The 20,615-nt window shown below is 34.9% G+C and overlaps 1 protein-coding gene across 2 annotated transcripts in view; it reads right to left on the reverse strand.

Moving 5' to 3' along the window:
• PDSS2 (decaprenyl diphosphate synthase subunit 2) overlaps nt 1–20,615 on the reverse strand; it is a 204,461-nt gene that overhangs the window by 115,200 nt on the left and 68,646 nt on the right. Inside the window, exon 2 of one of the 2 annotated variants that reach the window (XM_039869793.1) lies at nt 8,878–9,012. The exons of the other annotated variant lie outside the window; for it this stretch is intronic. Within the exon in view, the coding sequence (XP_039725727.1) occupies nt 8,878–9,012 (135 nt within the window). The remainder of the gene's footprint in view (nt 1–8,877; nt 9,013–20,615) is intronic. 2 annotated transcript variants of the gene reach the window in all.

The raw sequence follows: 20,615 nt of genomic DNA on the forward strand, positions 1-20,615 counted from the left end.
AATAAAAGGCTAAGTGGAGGGAGAGGTACTGCGTTGGAAGATGACTAAAGAAAGGCTCTTACCTCTAGAATGTATCATCTAGTGAAAAAACACATACATAAATCAGTCATTACAAAAAAAAATTATTAAAGGTTCTAGAAATTCACAGAATATTTCCTCTAGGTTCTGGCTCTCATTGAGCCCTGGCTTTTTCTGGGGTACGAAATCCCTGCATCTTCGTAAGTGGATATACTTCATCACCTACAAACCACAAACAGGATTGGAGAGGTGAGAACCAGTGTTCTCACTGTTTCCTCACCATCTTGAGAAAACCACTGTTTCTTTGAAGCAATTCTACTTTCTGCCATCACTCCTCTTCTCTGTCTCTCTGTATTCACTGAAGTCTTTGTCATTTTGCTCAGTTTTGTTTTCTCCTGGTTGACTTCAATCACATGAGCTGTCCACCCTGTAGGTTCTCAATCTACTCAATTCAACCTCTACTAAATTATTTCAACTCCGCACTCTGGAACAACTGGAACTTACCATTCAGAACTGTTCTACCCTGAAATGTTCAATTCAAATATCCTACTTTCTATCTACAACCTCCTAACCCCTCAGCTCTCTCACGGCATTACTGCATCTATGCTGATAATAAGAATCATCATGACCTCCAGTCCTTAATCACTATTTTCTCCTTAATTTTGGACTCCCTCAGTCTCACTTCCTTCCTGATTGAGCCTAAACAATTATATTAAGTCAACCATTCCTTTGCACATAGCCTTTTTTAGTGAGCAAAGAAAAACCATGATCATACTTTTATTTTCTTGCCTTCTTACTCTAGGGCTGCTAGGAACTGTCTGTTGCTGTGCTCAGGGATTTGTATTTAATTCTGTAGGGAACACAACACCACTGAAGAATTAAGTATATGTTACTCCACTTAAAAACTTTAAAACTTGAGCAAAAGAGAACAGAATGAGAAAACCTTAATAATAGAAAATGGTGACTCGAGATGCCAGTAACAACAGAGAAGAAGGATGCAAAGGTTAGAAATAACCAACCTGAGAATACACTCTCTTTGTGTCTGTTACCACCATCACTCAGCTACACAGTCCAGGAGTGAGAAGAAAAGTCCATGAGACTAGTGAAGAAGGCATTCTTCAGGCACTAAGTCCCTTAATTGCCAGTTCTCTACTGTCATCTTATGTGAGAGGTATTTAGGACTATTTGTCTTTAGTGAAACAAAGGGCCGTCAGTGGACATGAGTGGACTATTGACCCAACAGTGAATATGGTTATAGTTCTTAGAAGTTAAGTTCCAAAAACAGAGTTCTAGAAATGAAATTGCATCAGTAGTGTTAGAAGGCTACTAGATGCATAAATTGTTTCTTTACCTTGTCACTTGAGGTCGAAGAATATTTCTTATTAATATTTGTATTTCCCTCAATTCTTAGCCCTGTGCCTTGCAAGAGGAGGTGGTTAGGATGTGATATATTGGACCACACACTACTCGAACTTAACTGGATATATGCCCTGTTAGTTAGGCTCCCTGACTTGAAGCCCATTATTATCCCCATCTTAAACATGAGTAATTACACAGAGTGATTAAGCCTCTTGCTTAAGGTCACATAACTAGTCAGTTACAGATTTGAGACAAGAGCCCAGATCTCTGGCCCTTCACCCATGTCTCTATTATGCCACATTCTTTACCACTGGGGGTGCCTTGAGTTTGGGTTCAAAAGATCAGCATTAAGTCATGAAGCTATTAAGCAAACTTTGCCATTAAACATTTTAAGTGACTGCAAGTCTTCTGCTGCATAGAACTAATATTTTACTACGACTGTCAAGAATTAAGCACTGTTTAAAATGCAGAATTAGACACTGGACATTATCTTTGACTGTGGCTTCTTACTAGTCAACATATAGCTCTTCTTTAAGAAAAAGATTTAAACTTCTTCACCACTAACAAAACAATTTATATAGCTTGGATTTTTTATTTTTTATTTTATTTTTTTGCTATGATGTAGTCAGGCAAGCTAATCTATAGCAAGATATTTATATACAATAAACTAACTCTTAGCTGAGTAATTAGTAGTCGAGCCCACCTACTTTTTGTGGTTAATTATACTTGTTTTTGTAAGAGGCTGTTCTTATTTTGTGTTTTTCCAACAGCTCTGGTAATGACTTCTGATGTACAGTACGTTAAACATAAAGAGTCTTCCCCTTTCTTGTTCAACATATAATTGCTGCAATTGTTCATGCTGTGTAAGTTGAAAATAACAATAAAAAGTTAATGAAGAAAATAAGTACTGGTTGTAATGAATTAGTAATATTATTAGATTTGTATCTGGAGTTTATTTTTATTGTTGTAAGTAGAATACAATCAATAGGGATATATAATCAAACTGCACACACTTCCATCTCTTGAGATCGCTCTGAAAAGGACCTGAGATATCTTTACCCTCAAAAGCTTACTCTAAATTCAATTATTCAGCATAATCATTTTAAATTACTGTCAATAAGCACTTCTCATTTTCCAGGTTCTTGTAGTACAATGAGATATATTTCTTAAATAGGTTTCCATTTCTTTATAAGTACGATATATAACTTTCTTTTAATTTTCAAGTTAATTTTAATTATATAAAGTAATATGAGTAGATTCTCTTTATTAAAAAAATTGAAATATTACAAATAAAATCCCCTTTGACTATTCCCCTATACCTATCCCCAAACATTCCCCCTCCTTACTTCCCCCAACCACTGTTATTATCAGGTAGGTAAGGTTTCAGCTACTCTTTTCTAAAGCATTTGTTTACATGTCATCATTTAAAGAAAAAGTAACAGTTTCTTTTAATGCTATATATTTCAATATTGTTTCACATTAATATAATTGACCCCTAAGTAAGTAATATAATCAACATGTTCCTACTTAAGTCTCATTTCTTAAGGGGCTTTTTGAGTTGGTCAATTCCCAAGGGAAATGCAGTTTGTTAATTTTGTTTGGCATTTTTAAGTGCTAGACAAATCCTAATGTGTGGCATGAAGGTGAGAATTGATAGTTACAACCTATTGTTACTATAATTAGAAATCATCAGAAGCTAATTAGTACATTAAAATGATAAATTATGAACTAAAATATCTGTACTGAGACCAATTCCCTAAATTTACAGATTAAAACACTTCCAAACTTGCTTCTTTCACAGCTTTTAATATTCTCCATCTCTCTTCTTAAATTAAGATTTCATGTTTCAAAATATTCTACAACCACTTTTCTAATAACAGCACACGAAGTCTGACTCAGATCAGTAATTTTATTGATATTTTCTAGATTTAACTTATAACTATGTTTATAATACTTTTTCTGTGATAATTCTTGAAGCTCAACAATTACCTTAGCATGTATATCATTAATTAAACTTTAATCAATTGAATTAATACACTGAGTTGAAAAAGAATTAGCACAGTTACCAAGAAATTGATGTATCTATTTTAACATGGATGGTAAACCTAAGAAAGCTAATCTAGAGATATCATTTTGCTCCACTTCTGCTTTATTTAAAAAAAAAAATCTATAGTTTATGCATGTTCATAAAATATTTGATCTTGTCAAAGAGAGCAAAAGATAGAAGTTCAGGTCAGCTCAGGGACTCTAAAGCTCTCACTCTAATAACAGGACTAGGCTAACTACCTTCACATTCAGCAAGTTTTTACCAGTTTTAAGAAGTATAAATTAGTAAAACATGTATACAGTTAAAAATACTTCAGACCACTGAAGAGGACATAAAATGAACAGTTAAAGTCTTTCATCCCATTTATCCCCACCAGCTGCCCCTCCCCAAAGGTGACCACTATAAACAGCTCTTTGTGTCTCCTTTGGAGCATTTTTCCATGCATATAAAAATCTACTGCCCATCCACTCAAACTCAATGGGATCAAACCATACTGTTTCTGTATTTTGCTTTTTTCACATGATTCTTTGAGATCATTCCAGATCAGCTTATATAGATCTCCCTAATTCTTTTAAACAGACATTTGATATTCCCTTGCATCATTAACAACATATACTGGTCAGTCAAGGACTCTTTGATTAATTTTTTTTTTTTGGTGTTGTTGTTCTGTTAAACTATGCTACAAAGAGCATTATTATACATACATACATCTTTCAGCATTTATGTTAATATATCAGCATGCAATATTGCTAAATCAAAGGGTAGCTGGATTAAAATAAAATTTATAGCTATTATCAAATTACTCTCTAAGCAACTATACCAATTAACGTCCCTACTAACAAAGCATTCAAATGTCTACTTCCTTGCACACTCACAAACATTGGGTATCAAACTTTTTAATCCTTGCCAATCTGACAGGGGAAAACTGATTTTGTTTTAATTTGCCCGTTATGATGAAGTCCAGCCTTTCTCCCTTTTGTTTACTAACCCCCTAGGAGTCTTCTTCACTGAACAGCCTGTTCATATCTTCTACTCACATTTGTTTTGCACTACCTTCTTCCTAATTTCTTCTTCATATTCTTTTAAGATCCTCAATTGATTGATTTACTAAAACTTTGCCCTTTGTCATGTATGCTGCAAATATTTTTGTAATTTTAGCAATTAGCTTTGACTATATGGGAATTTTATTCCATTAAAGATGTATCTTTTATGTAGTCAAATGTGTTAATTTTCTTGTTTATAGGTTCAGCATTTTGGAACCTTTTAGGAAGGTCTTCCTTGCTTCAAGATTTAATAATAATTATTACATTATTATTATTATTATTATTATTATTATGCCATGATCAATTAGTCAATGGCTGCCATCTATGTGCTAGGAACACACTGAATGCTAGGGTAATATGGGGAAAATAGATGGTCTAAACTATGTTTAAATATAGCACATAGAGCACACAGTCTTCTCTTATGAGTATTATAAATAAATACAAAAAAATAGAAAAATGCTCATAATTTCATTCTTATTCATCTCACCTGCCACCCAGAAGGAACAGTCACTGTGCTGGTCCTCTAGCGGCAACTCACTTTCCTCCCTCTGCAAATGGAGTCGAGGGCAACACAAACTCAGAAGAGTCTAAAACCTATTAGTAAAATTCAAGCCATATAGATACCAGAATGGAAGCTGTAGATAACAGAGGTGAGTACATAAAATGTAGTAAAAGGAGAATAGGTTAAAATATGAAAAAAAAAGTTAGGTTTTTAAAAAAAAAAATTACTAGATATTCTGCAATGTTATTTATGCTGTTATTTTTTGTTTCATTGTGATATTCCACTAAAACTTTTTTCCTTCTTTAAATGACACATTATGTATTGCTTTACATAATAACTAGTGAAAAAATTAAGACTGTTCCATGAAGAGTGCTGTAGAGTCAGATTATAGCTCATATCCTAAATTAGAGGTTGAAAAAAATAATAATAAGATACAGTCAGTCACTGTCAGACATAGTCCATGTCAAACTACTCTAAAAGGCACATACTGTAAAACATGTGATTCAAATATTTATTTTGGTCTAGAACACTTATGTTAACAGAAGTTTCAGTCATCCGAAGATTTAAATGGATACTATGTCCAAGATACTAGTGAGATATAAAGATGTATAAAGCTGGGAAATGGTAGTCTAGCTGGATATTCAGGAAGAAAAGAAAATGTGTTTGGCAAACTTGTTTCAATCTCTTCTACCAAAGTTAACAAGAGGTGCTGAGAAATTTCAGGCAATGAAGGTAGTGAAAATAGGTCGTCTGTTTATAACTGCTAGTTAGATGAGAAAGAACTGTGTCAATTCTTGCTAAAACAACAGAAAGATGAACTATTAGTCAAAAAATTCACCTAAATTTCTTTAAATGTAATGTTACATTATTCATGTTATATTAGAGAAGTCTATACTTTGAAATTTTATGTTTTATAGATTGTAATGATTTTTTTTTTGTATACAAAATGAAAGTATCCTAGTATTAACAGAACAGGAAGTTATAAACCTATTTTCTCAGGAGTGGCTAGAGATACTTTTAAACTAAATTTAGTAATTTTATTGACTGATTATCTTTGTAACCAATTATTTTAAAGTCAAGATTGATGGAATAAACCTAATGCCCCATAGTCTTCTTGGCAAAAGGCTATAGTAGATGTTTACAGTGTATTTTTATAAATGTGGTTCTCATACCTGTTTTTCAAAATGTAGTTATTACATCTTAGCCTAAATTTTGCCTCTCTTGGCCATGGAAGTTAACTAGACATATCCACAAGTTCTACCCATCAGTTATAGCCTTAGGCCAAACAAAAGAGGTCACTTAACACACTTTTGGTCCCTTAGGTAATTTACTCAGGTTCCATTATCTGACATCAAAGTCAAGTTTACGAGAGAAAGACAGCAACAATGTAAATCCCAGTAGTCTGGAGGTGAATTTAAAAAGCTCCCAAGTCAGTACTTTCCTCAAATGTTAAATAATTCACTGTTACATTATAGATACAAGCCTCCAGCAAAAGTTACACTTGAACAATTAAGGAAGCAGGAGCCAAACGAATGACTTCAGGGATAGAGAAACAAATTAATGGTTTCTCATAGGACTATGCCAAATTACGTTTTCACATTAACAAGCGTGTATAACACCCAAGCATCACCAGTGATGTACTGCATCAAGTTTGATTATAGAAAATAGCTTGGAACCAGGATTATTCATTCCCTAAATGTAATTATGAATTCTATATACTTGGCTATTTATATTATTTGGAAATTTTTTATATTCATAATGTACTCTTTTGCAAAGTTCTTTTACAACTGGCTTACAACGACCATCTACCAAATGCATTATGTTCCTGTGAAGAATCAGAAAGTGATGCAGCTGTGTCTTAGAGGCTAGGTAAGAAATTTGAAACACCAGATCACATCACAGTGCACTGTGTGCCTTTAGATAAGAGCATCTGCACAGCAGAAAGGGTACACACTTTAGAGTAAAACCAGGGTTTAAATGCTATTCTATCACTTCCTACCTAGAGGATTTTAGACAAGACTTAATCTCAGTATCAGTTTATATTTCTGTAAAATGGAGATGATTCAGTTATGCCAACAAATATTTACTAAATATCTATTATGTGTCAAAGAGTGCTTTGCATGGGTTATTCTAAGATTAGAGATAATAAAACATAGCTGGTGTTCATTAGAGGTGCGTATGGTTACCCAATTGCAAGAGCGGATGACCCAATAAAACAGAGTCAAAATCAGCAGACTGAAAACCAAGGGAGTTCCTAACAGGAAAGTGATACATGGGATACAACGTGATGTGAGGTCCATCTGCTTTCCAGGGATTAACAGGTTATTGGTATTTTCATTATGAATCTTTATGTGTTTTCTCTAGTTATTTCAATTAAACTCAATCAAGTGCTTTCTACGAAATTTATAAGGTAAAGTTTTGAGCTCAAATTCCAAAAGGTTGGGAGAAGGATATAGATGTATTAAAGATTTGCCAAGTTGCTTTCAATTCAGAAGTTTTTCAAAGACATCCTTACAAGAAGACCTTTTTTTTCGTATATTAGTTTGATGGCTAGTCTAATCTACAAGTGAAATAAATTCTTTGAATCAGACTAGAAAATCAGAATGGAAACAAAAACCATGAAATTTGGAAGGAAGAAAACTATAGTTAGAGCCTCAACTTTCCTCATTTGCCAGTCATGCCACTTTGAAAAAGACTCAAGATTTCTGAATCTCTGTTTTCTCAGGAGTAGAATGAGTTTCATAACAACTCTTATCTACAGAATTATTGTAAGGCTCAAATGAAATAACTGTTATAAAAATTACCAGTAACCTACAAAGTACGAAACAAATATAAATCATTTCAGAGTGAGTGGAAACTGAAAATGATCTCAAGATACATCTTCTAGTGAAGATATTTGTATGGATAAATGATAAAAGGTCTGCAAAAATTATCCTGGCTGGTCATTTGTAGCCACACAGTAATAATTTTGCTTGCTTGTTAATAAAGAAGGATCACTGGACTTCATAGCTGATAAGTAATAGTCATCACTAAGTATTATAGAAGAAAAAACATTTATGGATAAGGCCACTAAGAATAAAAAATCTAAAATGTGGATTAATTTGTAAAATAAATCAATAAGATATATTAACCATAAGTCAAAGTGTCTAGAAATGCCTCTTTTTGTGAGGAAAATTTCCTAGTCACCCATGTTTTTAGGATAGTTTTAATTTCATGTGCCGAAGTCCACCTGCAGATTGTTATTTCTATGGAGGATTTAACACAGTGCCAAGTGTACTACTAAGATTAAATAAACTTATTGCTGATATGTTGTTACTAAAAAATATACAGTGATTTTTTTAAAACAAAAATGAAAATTTGAAGATTGTTTTATATGCAACAAAAATACATACTTATAAATTTTTTAATCTAAATGTGTGAGGTGTAAAACTTTTTTACTCTAGTAACTTTAGTAAAAACCTCTTCACCATAAAAATAAGCAAAATAAAAGATATAGCACTGAAGTAGATTACTTCTGCTAAAATGGTAATCACATTATTATTTTACAACCAGCTATTATTTTGAGTAGGTCTAAAAATCAAAAATCCTGGACTAAGTGACATAAAGATCTCTACAGAGATGCAATGATACTGTGATGGGGAAGGAAATGTAGTAATGAATAGAAATTTTTAAACATGCAAGTGTTTAACACAAATGTATAGGTAAATTTACCAGAGTGATGCATAGAGCAGCCGACTCTCAGATTTGTTAAGAACAATAAAAATCCACATTTTTAAACCTTACAAAATATTTTAATCCATCTTTGAATCAGAGAATGACAAAGTACTAAACAGTGATTTCTACTGCCACTGCTCAGTAAAAGAAAACACAATTTAGAGAGCAATGTCAAAAAAGTAATTTCTTCTTACCATGAATAGATCCCACTGACCATGTCATAGTTCTGACATGAATCATTCACGCTGCTGGGCCCAGCTGCTTTAGAAATAAGTAGCACCACCAAGCCCCTCAACTGGAGGTTATTCCGGCTGTCTTGAACAAACCCCCTGCCAACAAGTAAGGAAAGAAGATTAATACACCCTCATAAGGTCAGATCAAGTTAGCAAATTGCTGCAAATATGCCCATATTTCCAAAATCAGACAATGGAACTTATTGAAAAGAAACAGGATTCAGAGAAGAAAGAGCTAATAGGAGGAAGCAATGAATTCAGAAAACAACTAGAGAAACCCAAGGCTAGTTTTAAAAGTGACGATCTGAAATTATGAGACTTGATGATCTAGCTTCCTCCTCTTTCTGGTTTTCCCACTGTCTATACCCTACCTTGCAGTATTAACCATTTGCTCTGATAACAAGAGGAATCCATAGTTTTAAATTGCTTGTGGTAGTTGATAGCAACTGACATACAAACCAAGTGGCTGCGACGAAGAGATATTATTTGGTGATGGTGTTAAGGGGGAGTGATAACAAAATGATTTCTGTCTTCACAGGTAGAGAAGAAGCTGAGAGAATAAAAGGTTTAAACTTAATCCAAATGACTTAAAAATGTATTTGAGAAGTAAAATGGAAATGAATGTAGTGAGCAAATATCTTGCCTTTTCCTATTATTTATGCAAAGCATTATCTTTCTGGACAACAATAAGGCTTCAACTTAGAATGTCATAATTTTTCTTATGAGGATTGAAATTTTACAATTTTTACAATAACTAAGGCCAGGAGTACTTTCCAGGAATATATCGATTTTTTTTTTAAAGATTGCAAATATTTGTCATATAAAAACTAAGTGGCATCATTCAAAAAAGAAAGAAAATTGTGGGCAATATATTGTAATAAATATTTAGAACAATATTCATGAGCACTAATCAAATAGATTATATTGCAGAACACATAAATAATATACAAATATAATTCTTGAATGTGGTGAAAAACATTAAAATTTTGTATTATAATACTTCATTGAATTCATAAGACTTCTTTGGTGAGTTTTGAACAAAGAACCAATAGAAGTTTTACGTTAACTAAGCCAAAATTAATGAGTTAGTCCATTAGTTAAGAAAAAAAATCTTCACTCCTCATGCCTCTAACAGAAAATTTTAAAAGGGTCCCTTCTTACCCTTTCATTAGTTTCAAAATAAGAGAGATCTTCAAGCTCTCTGCAAAGTAAAAATTATAGCTCTTTCTCTAATTATATTTTCTTCTCAATCTAGTAAGTGATCTTCAGCAAGCTAGAAGGGTTAATGAGTTTTAAAAAGAAGTTCTAACTTCCTAGGAAAGGCAGTTAAATTAAGGTAATTAATGCTATGTCACAGTAGAAACAAATAATCATCAGAAATGCCCAAAGTTTTTTATTATGGTGTAACAACCTACTTAAATCCTATAGACCCATGAACTGCAGGGAGGCTGGGAAGCATCCTATTTTAAAAGAAGAAAATGTAAAATGGGAGCTCTTTCTAAATTTTTTGCTTTAAACTACAAATTTTAACTTAGGCTACTAGATCTTTATTTATGTATTACCTTATTACCTAAGATGAATCTTTGTATTTTTCATTCTTGTAATATAATATTAAAGAGAAGATCTGAATAGGTTCTTAATTCGAGAAAGGGAAAAGAGGAGGCTGTGTGTGTGTGTGTGTGTGTGTGTGTGTATGTGTGTGTGTGTGTTAGGCTTGAGTCTGGTTAGGGATGAAGGATATGATGACACAGTAAGAAATCTAAGAGGCTAACCTTGAGACAAGTCTGACAGAGTTTGGCTGATGAAACAGCACTGGCAACATTTCTGGCAACACTTTCTTCAAACTTCTCAGAGATGAGATCTTTCAAAAGGGACACACATATATACTAACAATAACAACAATAATAACAACAGCAGCAGCAGCGGCAGCAAGAAACACTTATATAGTACTTTATATATGCCAGGAACTATTCTAAGCATTTTACTACATACTAACTAAATTAATTCCAAACAGCTCTAAGAGGAAAGTACCAAAATTATCCTGATTTTACAGATTAAGAGAATGAGGCGCACTGAGATCAAGCAACTTGCCTAAGGTATCAGAGCTAGTAGGCATTAGAGCCTTGATAGAGCCAGGATTTGAACCCCAGCCAACTGGCTCTAAAGTCTACATACACTGTTAACTACTATTCTCTACTGACTCTTCATCTGCTTTATCTCATGTACAAAACTTTTGCGAAGTCAAACTAGAACAGTGCTGCTTTAGAACCAGATTTGAAAATCCTAACAGTCTCTAATTGTATGCCTCAGATTGTCACCTTTTCTATAAAATGAGATTAATAATGTCTACTTTCCATAGTCATTGTATGAAACAGGCAACATAGGTAAAGTATATAACACTGTGGAAGCACAAGGTAGTTGATCAAGTGATCAGAAATTTACATTCTCTTTCCTTATTACTTTTTTGCCATCTATTTATTTCTCAACTCCTATTTTCTCTTTCATCTACTTTGTTTTTCCTTAGATCTCTCAAAGTCTTCCCTACTGTACCAGCATATATAATTTCCTATAAATATTGTTCCCTTTTCTACCTCCAAAAATAACAAAAGTTAAGGAATTCTTCATCTCCCCCACCCCCACCCCTTAACATCATATATCATTGAAGCACGTGCCACTTTCAGAATGCATTAGTGAAAAGGCCAGGAAAAGAAACTACAGTGGACTGGTTAACAGAAATCAAGAGAGCAGTCAGGAAAGTACACCTTCTAACCATTAATTTTCACATAAGACAGCAGTTAACAACATGGAGAATAGATTAACAGCTTGAGTAAATTATATAATCATTTCCAAAACACCGCTTCTTTAAATTCACTCCGTTAACATCCTTAAAAAGAAGTCCTAAGATAACCTGATAATGTCCACAGCTCAAAAATTAACTCACAACCAAAAGAGAACAAGAAATTTTTCTCTGAGCATAAAAAACCCCAGGGTTCTAAATTTACAGAGATATTATGTTTTATATACTCCAGGTCATACTTTACCTGGAACACTATGACTTATTCTCAGTGTCTCTTAAGGAGGCACTGACAAGCTAGAGCATATCCAAAAGATGGTGAAATCATATACTGCCACATGCTTGTCTGAAATAAACAAACGATGGATGCGAGCTTGGAGAACGGTGAAGTTGGTGATCTCAAATGCACTCAGTCAAAAATACAGTGAATGCTTACTATGTGTCAGGCACAGTGCCAAATAGAGGAATGACATGATGAGCCCTGGTGAACTGCGGTCTCCTTCTATGTGAAAAATACACTCTGGATTAAAAATCATAATAAAATGTGGCATGAGCTACTTTAGGAGATGAACAAGGCCTGAGAGAGCACAGAGAAGGGCTAACTAACATAACTGGAAGTAATGAGCTGTGAAAGAGACCTCCCTGAGACCTAAAGGATGAGGAAGATGTAGCCAGGGGAGCTGAAGTAGGTAGGGGACATAAGACAAAAAAGTGTTCCAAAGAAGACACAGCCTATGTAAAGGTTTACAGGAGAAGGAGGAGGACACAGCTATTTCCAGAATCAATACAGCAGGAACATAGTGTGTGAACGGAAGAGTTGGGAGAAGTAAAGCTAAAGGAGTCCACGATGGCTGTCTATTAATTTGAAAGGGTCCATATGGATAGCTGACAGGCCCAGTGGGTATCACTTTAGAGACTGACTCATGGATAGAGAAAACAGTAGGCTAATTTTGTCTTAACATGAAGAAACCAAAAAAGAGTAGCCTCTGTTGATGCTGAGTCCCTTATTAATAGAGATGTTCAAGAAGCTTCAGAGCCTCTGACAACACATTAGAGAGAGCCTAGACTATTTGATATCAGAGTTTTTTTTATTACTCTATCATTTGTTATGATCTCACTTGACTACATTTAATTATCTAATATTCTCTTATATATAATAGGTATAAAAATTGGAATGATCCTTTATTGTCACCAAATGGCATAAGTAAAAGCAATATTTAATATTTTGTAATCTTTATCACCAAAGTTCTATAGAACTGTGTTTTTTAACTAATATAAACAAAAATTTATAACTCATTCATTCATTCAACTAATATAGACTGCACACCTTCCATACATCAGGCACCGTGGTAGATACAAATGCGATGGTGAGCAAAACTAGGCACAAAGCTTGTGGAGCTTACAATCTAGTGGAAGAGACTGGTAATAATGAAAGAATCACAAATAAAAATAAAATTATAGTAGCAATAAACATCACAAAGAAAAAAGAGAGATGCTATGAGAGTTTATAATTGGAAAACTAACCTAGCCCGTAAAGTCAGAGGTTTCCTTAGGAAGTGATAGACATAAAAGGGGGATGTGGGGAGGGAACAGGTAAAGGGAGGGTATCCGCAGCACAAGAACGAGCATATTCAAGGCTGAGAGCACTGTACAAAATGAGGCTAGAAACAGACAGGGACAGGATCACAAAGGTCAAACGGGCCATGATAAGAGGTTAACTCTTTATCCAAAGAACAATGAGAAGCCACTGCAATATTTTAATAAGCAGCTAGTGACATAATCAGATATTTTTAAAAAATAAACCAAAAAAGAAAAAATATCCTCTATTGTCAGTAGAAAAACAACTTGGGTAGAAGGGGGAGGAGGAAAACAAGTGGGTATGAGGAGACCAGTTAGGAGGCTTTTGCAGTAATCAATGAGAAATATGGGGTAGCTTAGTAGACAAAATAGAGATGGACTAAATCTAAAATAATATTTCAATTCAATTTGAATAGTTGTTGGAAACTACGTAGTCTTGGAAAACTAGCTCAAGTAGATATATCACTAATTTTAAATAATATCATCCTGAAAAATCTGTAAATTGCATTTTGGAGGGAAAACACTTGGCTCCTCCAAATTCTCCTCTAGATCTACAATAGATAAACAGTAAACATAAATATTCTAACAGCTATACAATTTCATGGAAATAAGGACTGAACGAATAGGTGAAACTTTGTGTGATGCAGTTTTTTATACTCTTCTCACATTACGGTTTCTATGGCTAACTGCAGTTCTCACTACATCATCATATCTTCCCACAACTATTAGTTAATTTCTTTTCCTTAACTTCATCCTAAAATATTTCAAATCTTCAAATCACAGCTGTGGTACATTTCCATATATCCTCTCACGTTCTATTTCTTAAACATATGTATTAAGCATAAGAGGTATACAAAGAAATAAGAGCTGTAATAAAAGAGCTATAATAATAGGTTCAAAAAATGGTTAAATTGAATAAGACAGGGAAAGATAGTAGAATAACAAAAGGCTGTCAGTATACACAGGAAGAAAGTCAATTGCTTCTTGTTAGAAGTGCCCCTCACATCAGAGGTAGCATTCAGACCGAGTCTTAAAAGAGGGTCAAATTTCCCTGAACAGGGAATGGAGGTAGAAGCGAGGTGGGGTTATTGGAATGGAAAGAACGGTATCTTAGGAGAAAGATATAGGCTGTGCAGTGATGAGAAAGTGGAAGAACAGGGAGCAGGTTCAGGAATTGTGGGGCTATCTATTTGGACAATGTGTAAAGGTGAACAAGCCCAGAAAAACAAACCTAGAGAGCGAAGGGCCTTAAAGTCAAGTTTACAATGAGGATTTTATTCTGCAGGCAATCTGAAGGCATGGATGGTTTGTCAGCAAGGGAGTCATGTGATTAGAGCTAAAGACTAAAAGTTACTCTGGGCCCAATACTGTTACTGTGACAGTGATGTGTTGGGTACCATGAAAAAGAGAGGGAAGATGAGTTAGGAAGAATTTCTTCCAATAGTCCAGGTGAGAGATAATGAGGGCCTAAATTAGGGTAGTGGCAGCAGGGATGGAAAAGAAAAGCTGAATGATGGCAACAGTACAGAGGTGGAACAGGATAGTCTGGCCAACTGACTGCATGAGGGAGACACCGAGAAGGCATCAGGAAGCAAAGAAAGGTAAAGGCTGAATTTAAGATTCAAACATGTTTCCTGGAGGTGATGATGCTAGCATTAGCAAGGATTGGAAAGAAGGAGAGTTAATGGGAAATTAATGAGTTCAGTTTTGGACATGTTAATTTTGAATGCAAGAAGGACTTCCAGATGGAGATGCCCAGCAGGCACCTGGAAATGGCTGTAGGTATAGATTTGGGAAGCATCTTCATTAGAGGTGATGGCTGAAACAGTAGGAATTGATGGATGAGTTTTTGAGGAGAGATAAAAGAGAAAAGAAGGAAAGGGAAGAGAAAAGAAATCTTGGAGAATTCCTGTACTTAGGGGACTGAGGAAGAATGAGTAACTATAAAGGAATACAGTATGATCACAGCAAATAAAAAAGGTCTCCACAGACACCCAGAAAAAAGGATGACCATACATGCACAATGGAGGCAGAGAACTTTAACAGTGCAGTGTACAGAAACTAGCGCCAGTAGTTGCCCCTTCCATAGGTTTTGTGGTCCTTATTATAAACCCCGAGTTTGGCACCTAAAACACTGAATAATAAGAATGGTAACAACAATACAGACAACTACAGCATACTATAGTGCCAGGCATGTGCTTTACTTCTCACAAAACCCATGCAAGGTAACTGGTAAATTTCTTTATAGATGAAGAAAATTATTAAGAAGGCTTAGAAAAGTTAGTTACTAGTCACACTAGTCAAGTAGTAATGGAAGTGCCAAGATTTAGATATAATTTGGACTGCAAAGCCCAGGCTCACTATGCTTTCAGCTTTTCCATTTATTTGTTCACAGGTATTCACTCGTAAGTCTGTGAGAACCTTAGGAGCACTGAAGCTGAATCATCTTTGGATGCCCAGTAGCCAACAGAGTAACGAACATAGAATAGATCTACCAAAAAAATAATAGGGAAGAGAATAAATAGCTTCGAGATGCACAGCAGCACTCTCCATCTTATACATCTCACCCAAACAAACCTATTACACACCATTCCCAACTTTCCTTATCTCTCCTGTTGCCTATTTGCTACATTCAAGCATCCAGCTCTGAAGTCTTGAGTCCTTTTTTCTAAATCATAGTGGATTCTTTAAAAGTGACAGCCACGCAGGAGAAAAGCCTCAACAGGTTCTAAAAAGTATGCTGAGGTTTATTTTAATGCTATATTGAAAAGTTATTGTATATAAGAATTATGCTAGATTAAAGGACCTACTCCATAAGTTTCAAATAGAGAAAACTCAATAATTGGAGTGTTCATGTGTTGAAGCAAAGGGGTAGAAAAATTGAGTGCTGGAATACAGGCGTCATTACACTACACAGACACACGAGACTCACACCACCACTCAAGCAGGGACACTGGCTGAGAACTAAAGTGCTGTGAATTACACCTCCCACTACCACAGTCCTTCTGTGCAGAGATAAATCAACCAGACTTGAATGAGTGCTCTCTTAATGCTCAGTGCTTTTCTCAACTCGCAGTTACAATTTGAATAGACAACTACTCAAATTCAAGAGAACTGCTCTCAGATTAATCTTCTATAATTCTATAGTTTTACTTGGCTAGTATTTGAGCACATTTTTATCAAAAACAATGTCTCGATGTAGTAATGAATATTTATTATTTCACCTATCAGTCCTATTAGCTAATGAAGGTGGTTCAATTGTGCAAAATTTAGAGTATTTGGATCAGAACAAGTTGGAAAAGACAAAAAGGTAGAAGGTGGTTCGATCGGCTTTTACATAACATATTATTAAGTGGCTAAAACCAAATGTAAAAGATACAATGCAGATGGGAGAAGCCAGTAAAATAAGCCAGTTAGGAAAATATGATGAAACATTTTGTAGACAAACAGATATTACTTCGAGGGCAAATTGGAATGGGGGAATAGCAAAGTGAAATATAGCATGGATTTTAGCAAGAGAAATGAGTTTTAAAAAAACAAATAGAAAAATGATCAAAACCTAAAACTACGTTATTGCAAAAAGATGGTTCAAAAATCAAAAATTTTTTAGGAAAATCTCATTTATTTTTCCCAAATCAACACTGAAATCAGGGTACACAAGACTAAAGCAGAAGGGAATTAGAAGTGACAGGTAGCGGGATACAAATTGCTTGTGTTACTCTTCCACAGAAAGAACTTTGACCAGAGAAAAGGTCCCATGATCCTAAGTTCAAACCTGCCCGCTCTCATATTCACAAATATTGCTACCCAAATAACATAAAGACCTTATTGGTATTTTAAATAGCCATCGACAGAGGTAGTAAAGGCAAAAGATTACTATGAAAGTGTCATCTCTCAAATTATGTGTGTCAATGGAAAAACATGATTCGATTTTTTAAAAGTTTCATTTACGTGGTATTAATAGGATGGCACTAAAGAGAGAGACACTTGGAATAAATTACACACAGGCTATGCTAGGCAATTTAATCTTCAGAGAACAATAGTATTTGTTCTACTCTAGCAGGTCAAAAGGGACTGGGAAGAAATCTGTCATTTACCAATTGCTAGCAAGCTACCTGGAAGCTGACTGTCTCGTCTACCCTAGTATATCCCCAAGCCTTCACGGGTGCCAGCTCATCTAACCTGACATACTGTGGGGTGGTAGTTTTCCTCATTTTATTAATGAGGATACTGAGGATCACAGGGCTAGTTTATTTTCTCCATCTCAATGATTATCACTTATATACTACATATTTGCATTCATTTATTTTGGTTATTATTTATCTTCCTGGACTGGAATGTAAGCATGTTACGGCATATTTACTTGTCCACAGTTGTATCTCCAGTACTTAGAATAGTGCCTGGCACACACAAATATTCAATAAATACTTGTTGAAGGAAATAAAAAGGTAACCTGCCCCAAATTATATAGCCAATAAATGGAGTTCAATTCAGTGTCTGCTCCAAAGCCCACCTAGGTAATTCACTCAACCTAGATAATGATCACAGTAGCATTATAACACAAAGAATAAAAAGCAATGATTGCATAGAATCAGGGCTTAGAAAGTACCTTGTAGGTAAGAGGTGTAAAAAAAATTTTAAAGTTCACTTCTCCTAAGCAGTTCGAGACTTCTGGTGTACTGCGAGCTGCACAAGCAGTCGGCTGCAACCATCTCCTTACAGGCAATTTCAGCAAGATTCCCTGGCGGCACAGAACCAGAGGATTTGTGGTCCATTAAACACAGGGCCATGAGAAGTCTTGAACAGCCTATTCACACAGGGGTTGAGAAAAATCTGCATTGCAGTGAAAGTGCTGTCCAGGTTAAAAACCACAACTGAAAAACAACAACAAAAACCTTCAGACTGCAGGAGTAGCCAGGGTCTACCTGACAGCCAAGGAGTCTTACACTGCAATGAGGATCTTCATAGGCCCAGCTTGTGGAGTATGGCCCTGTGCCCTTCTGGTGGCCTGTGACAGTGGAGCCTCTAAGATAGTTCACAAAATTATAGGGAAGTTCACTTTTAGGGAAGGAGGAGATCACATTTTTCATCATTCTTTACTGAAAACTTCATGTCCTTTCCCTGAAATTGGGCAGAATGTGAATTTCTCCATGGAAATAGCTGATTGAAGGTCTACTGAGTTAAAAGAAATAATTTATTTATATTCTATGTTTTTATTTCTCAGAACACATTAAAATGAGGCAAGAAATTTATGTTTAGAAACTCTTTGTTCCCATCCTAATAGCTGTTTTTTGTCCTAATTCATATTAAAATAATTCACTTCGTAAAGGTAAAAGAGAGTAAAGGATAGTACTAGAGCTATAAAGTGCTGGGAAATGTAGAAGATGCTGCAGCCATTAGGCTTTAGTTCATGAAAATGCCATTCCTCCCCCACAGTTTTCCTTCTTGAAAAGTTTTGGGGCATGGGCTGAAAATTATAGCTTTCATTTCATTAAAAATAAGAAAAGTAATGAGATAAGTCATAGATACTCCCCTCTCCCCAAATAAGGCAACTTATGGATATCTATTTGCCTATCCTTTTGACTGACTCTTTTTGGGGTAAGGGGGTGGTCAATGAGAGTGGGAGGGTAGGGAGCAAGCTACTATTTTTATAGTACATACTGTGGGCTATGCATTTTATATGTGCTCAATAACTCTATGAAGTAGGTACTATAGTTATCTCCATTTCACAGATGAGAAAGTTGAAGCTAATAGATAACTTAGTTTCTTGTCCAACGTCAAAAGTAAGTAGGCAAGTCAAAATTCAAAACCAGGACCATTTTATTCCAAAGCTGCTACTTTAAAAAATTTGTTGTTGTTATTGCTATTCTTGAAGTTCTTTGGTTCCCAGGGACCAATAATGTGGAGGCAAGGATATAACTCCAATGTGAAAAGGCAGATGGAACTTAGCAAAACAAACAAACTAGGTTTTATTTCTTGTTGGTACCAGGCTAAAGAGCCTTTAAACAATCACTGGATTATCAACTAAAATAAAAGTTATTGCTGGTAGTATTTAAACTCTACAATAACCTAAATAAAAAAAATTAATGTCTACATTTATTTCAATGTGTTGACCTGTAGCACAATGTTTACTTCCTATTTCTAAACTGAAATGTTTCCATCAGTACAAAGGTTACTATATCACAACGAACAAAGAATAAATAGTCCAAGGTTCTAAACATTGCTTATTAAGACACTACAGACTCAATCTTGGCCACGTATTCCAGAAAAGTAAAAGTAATAAACCCAAATGACAACGAATATCTATTGCATGCACTACTCTTAGCACTTTATATGTTATTTACTCACTTAAACCTCACACGAGGTTGTGAGGTACCATTTTTGATTCTAATTTTACAGAAGGAAAACTGAGTCACAAAGAAGTTAAGTAATAAGAGAGAGGGCCATAATAAGTGGTAGGGCCATGAATCTCACCCAGGCATTGGGACTCAAGAGCATATTATTTAATAGCTAAAAAGTGCTCCATTACACATATCAGTACTGGCAATCTTTACTATATATTCTGGTCCCCATTCAAGTCTCAAAATGTAATATAAATAGTGTGCAAGCTATTGCCTACATAAAACAGTTATTAAAAATTATAGTTAAAATGCACAATTATTTAAGTATATCTAAAAGGTCTTATATTCTCATTCTTTCCAAAAAAGCTATTATTCTCTACATCTACATTCTTCCAAAATGTTTTTAGTTAACTATAGTGAGATCCAGTAATTTCCTACCAAATAGCATTAACAGAGCCATGTATTGATAAACCTTTTTGAAATAATCTTTCAGATGATAGAAAAACATTTTCATATATTTGTGAGATTTTAGGGGAATTGGGCTAATAAGCTAAGACTTTGTGGTAAAGAAACTTTGGTAATAAAGTTTCATAATATAGTAGGTTCTGCTTATGTTATCAGACCAATAACGGAACAATACATAATAAAGAAGGTTCTGCTTATGTTATCAGACCAATAACTGAACAAAATTGGAGAATACCTGGTATGAGAAATGATGGTGGAAAGAGGGAGACAGCAGGTGAAAACCAAGAGGTGGTTTAAAAACTATTTCTACCAGAAAAAAAATAAAACTGCTGGTTCATCTAGAGCAGTGGTTCACAACTGGGGGTGATTTTAGGCTCCCAGCAGACTGGTAATGTCTAGAGATAATTTCGGTTGTTACAATTTGGAGCAATACTATTGGCGAGTGGAGAGTAGGGGCCAGGGTTGCTGCTGAACATCCTACAACACACCCGATAGTCTCCCACAACCAAGAACTATCAGCC

This window comes from Pteropus medius, unplaced genomic scaffold (genome assembly GCF_902729225.1).
Source record: "Pteropus medius unplaced genomic scaffold, Ma_sr-lr_union100, whole genome shotgun sequence".
Classification (NCBI taxonomy): domain Eukaryota; kingdom Metazoa; phylum Chordata; class Mammalia; order Chiroptera; family Pteropodidae; genus Pteropus; species Pteropus medius.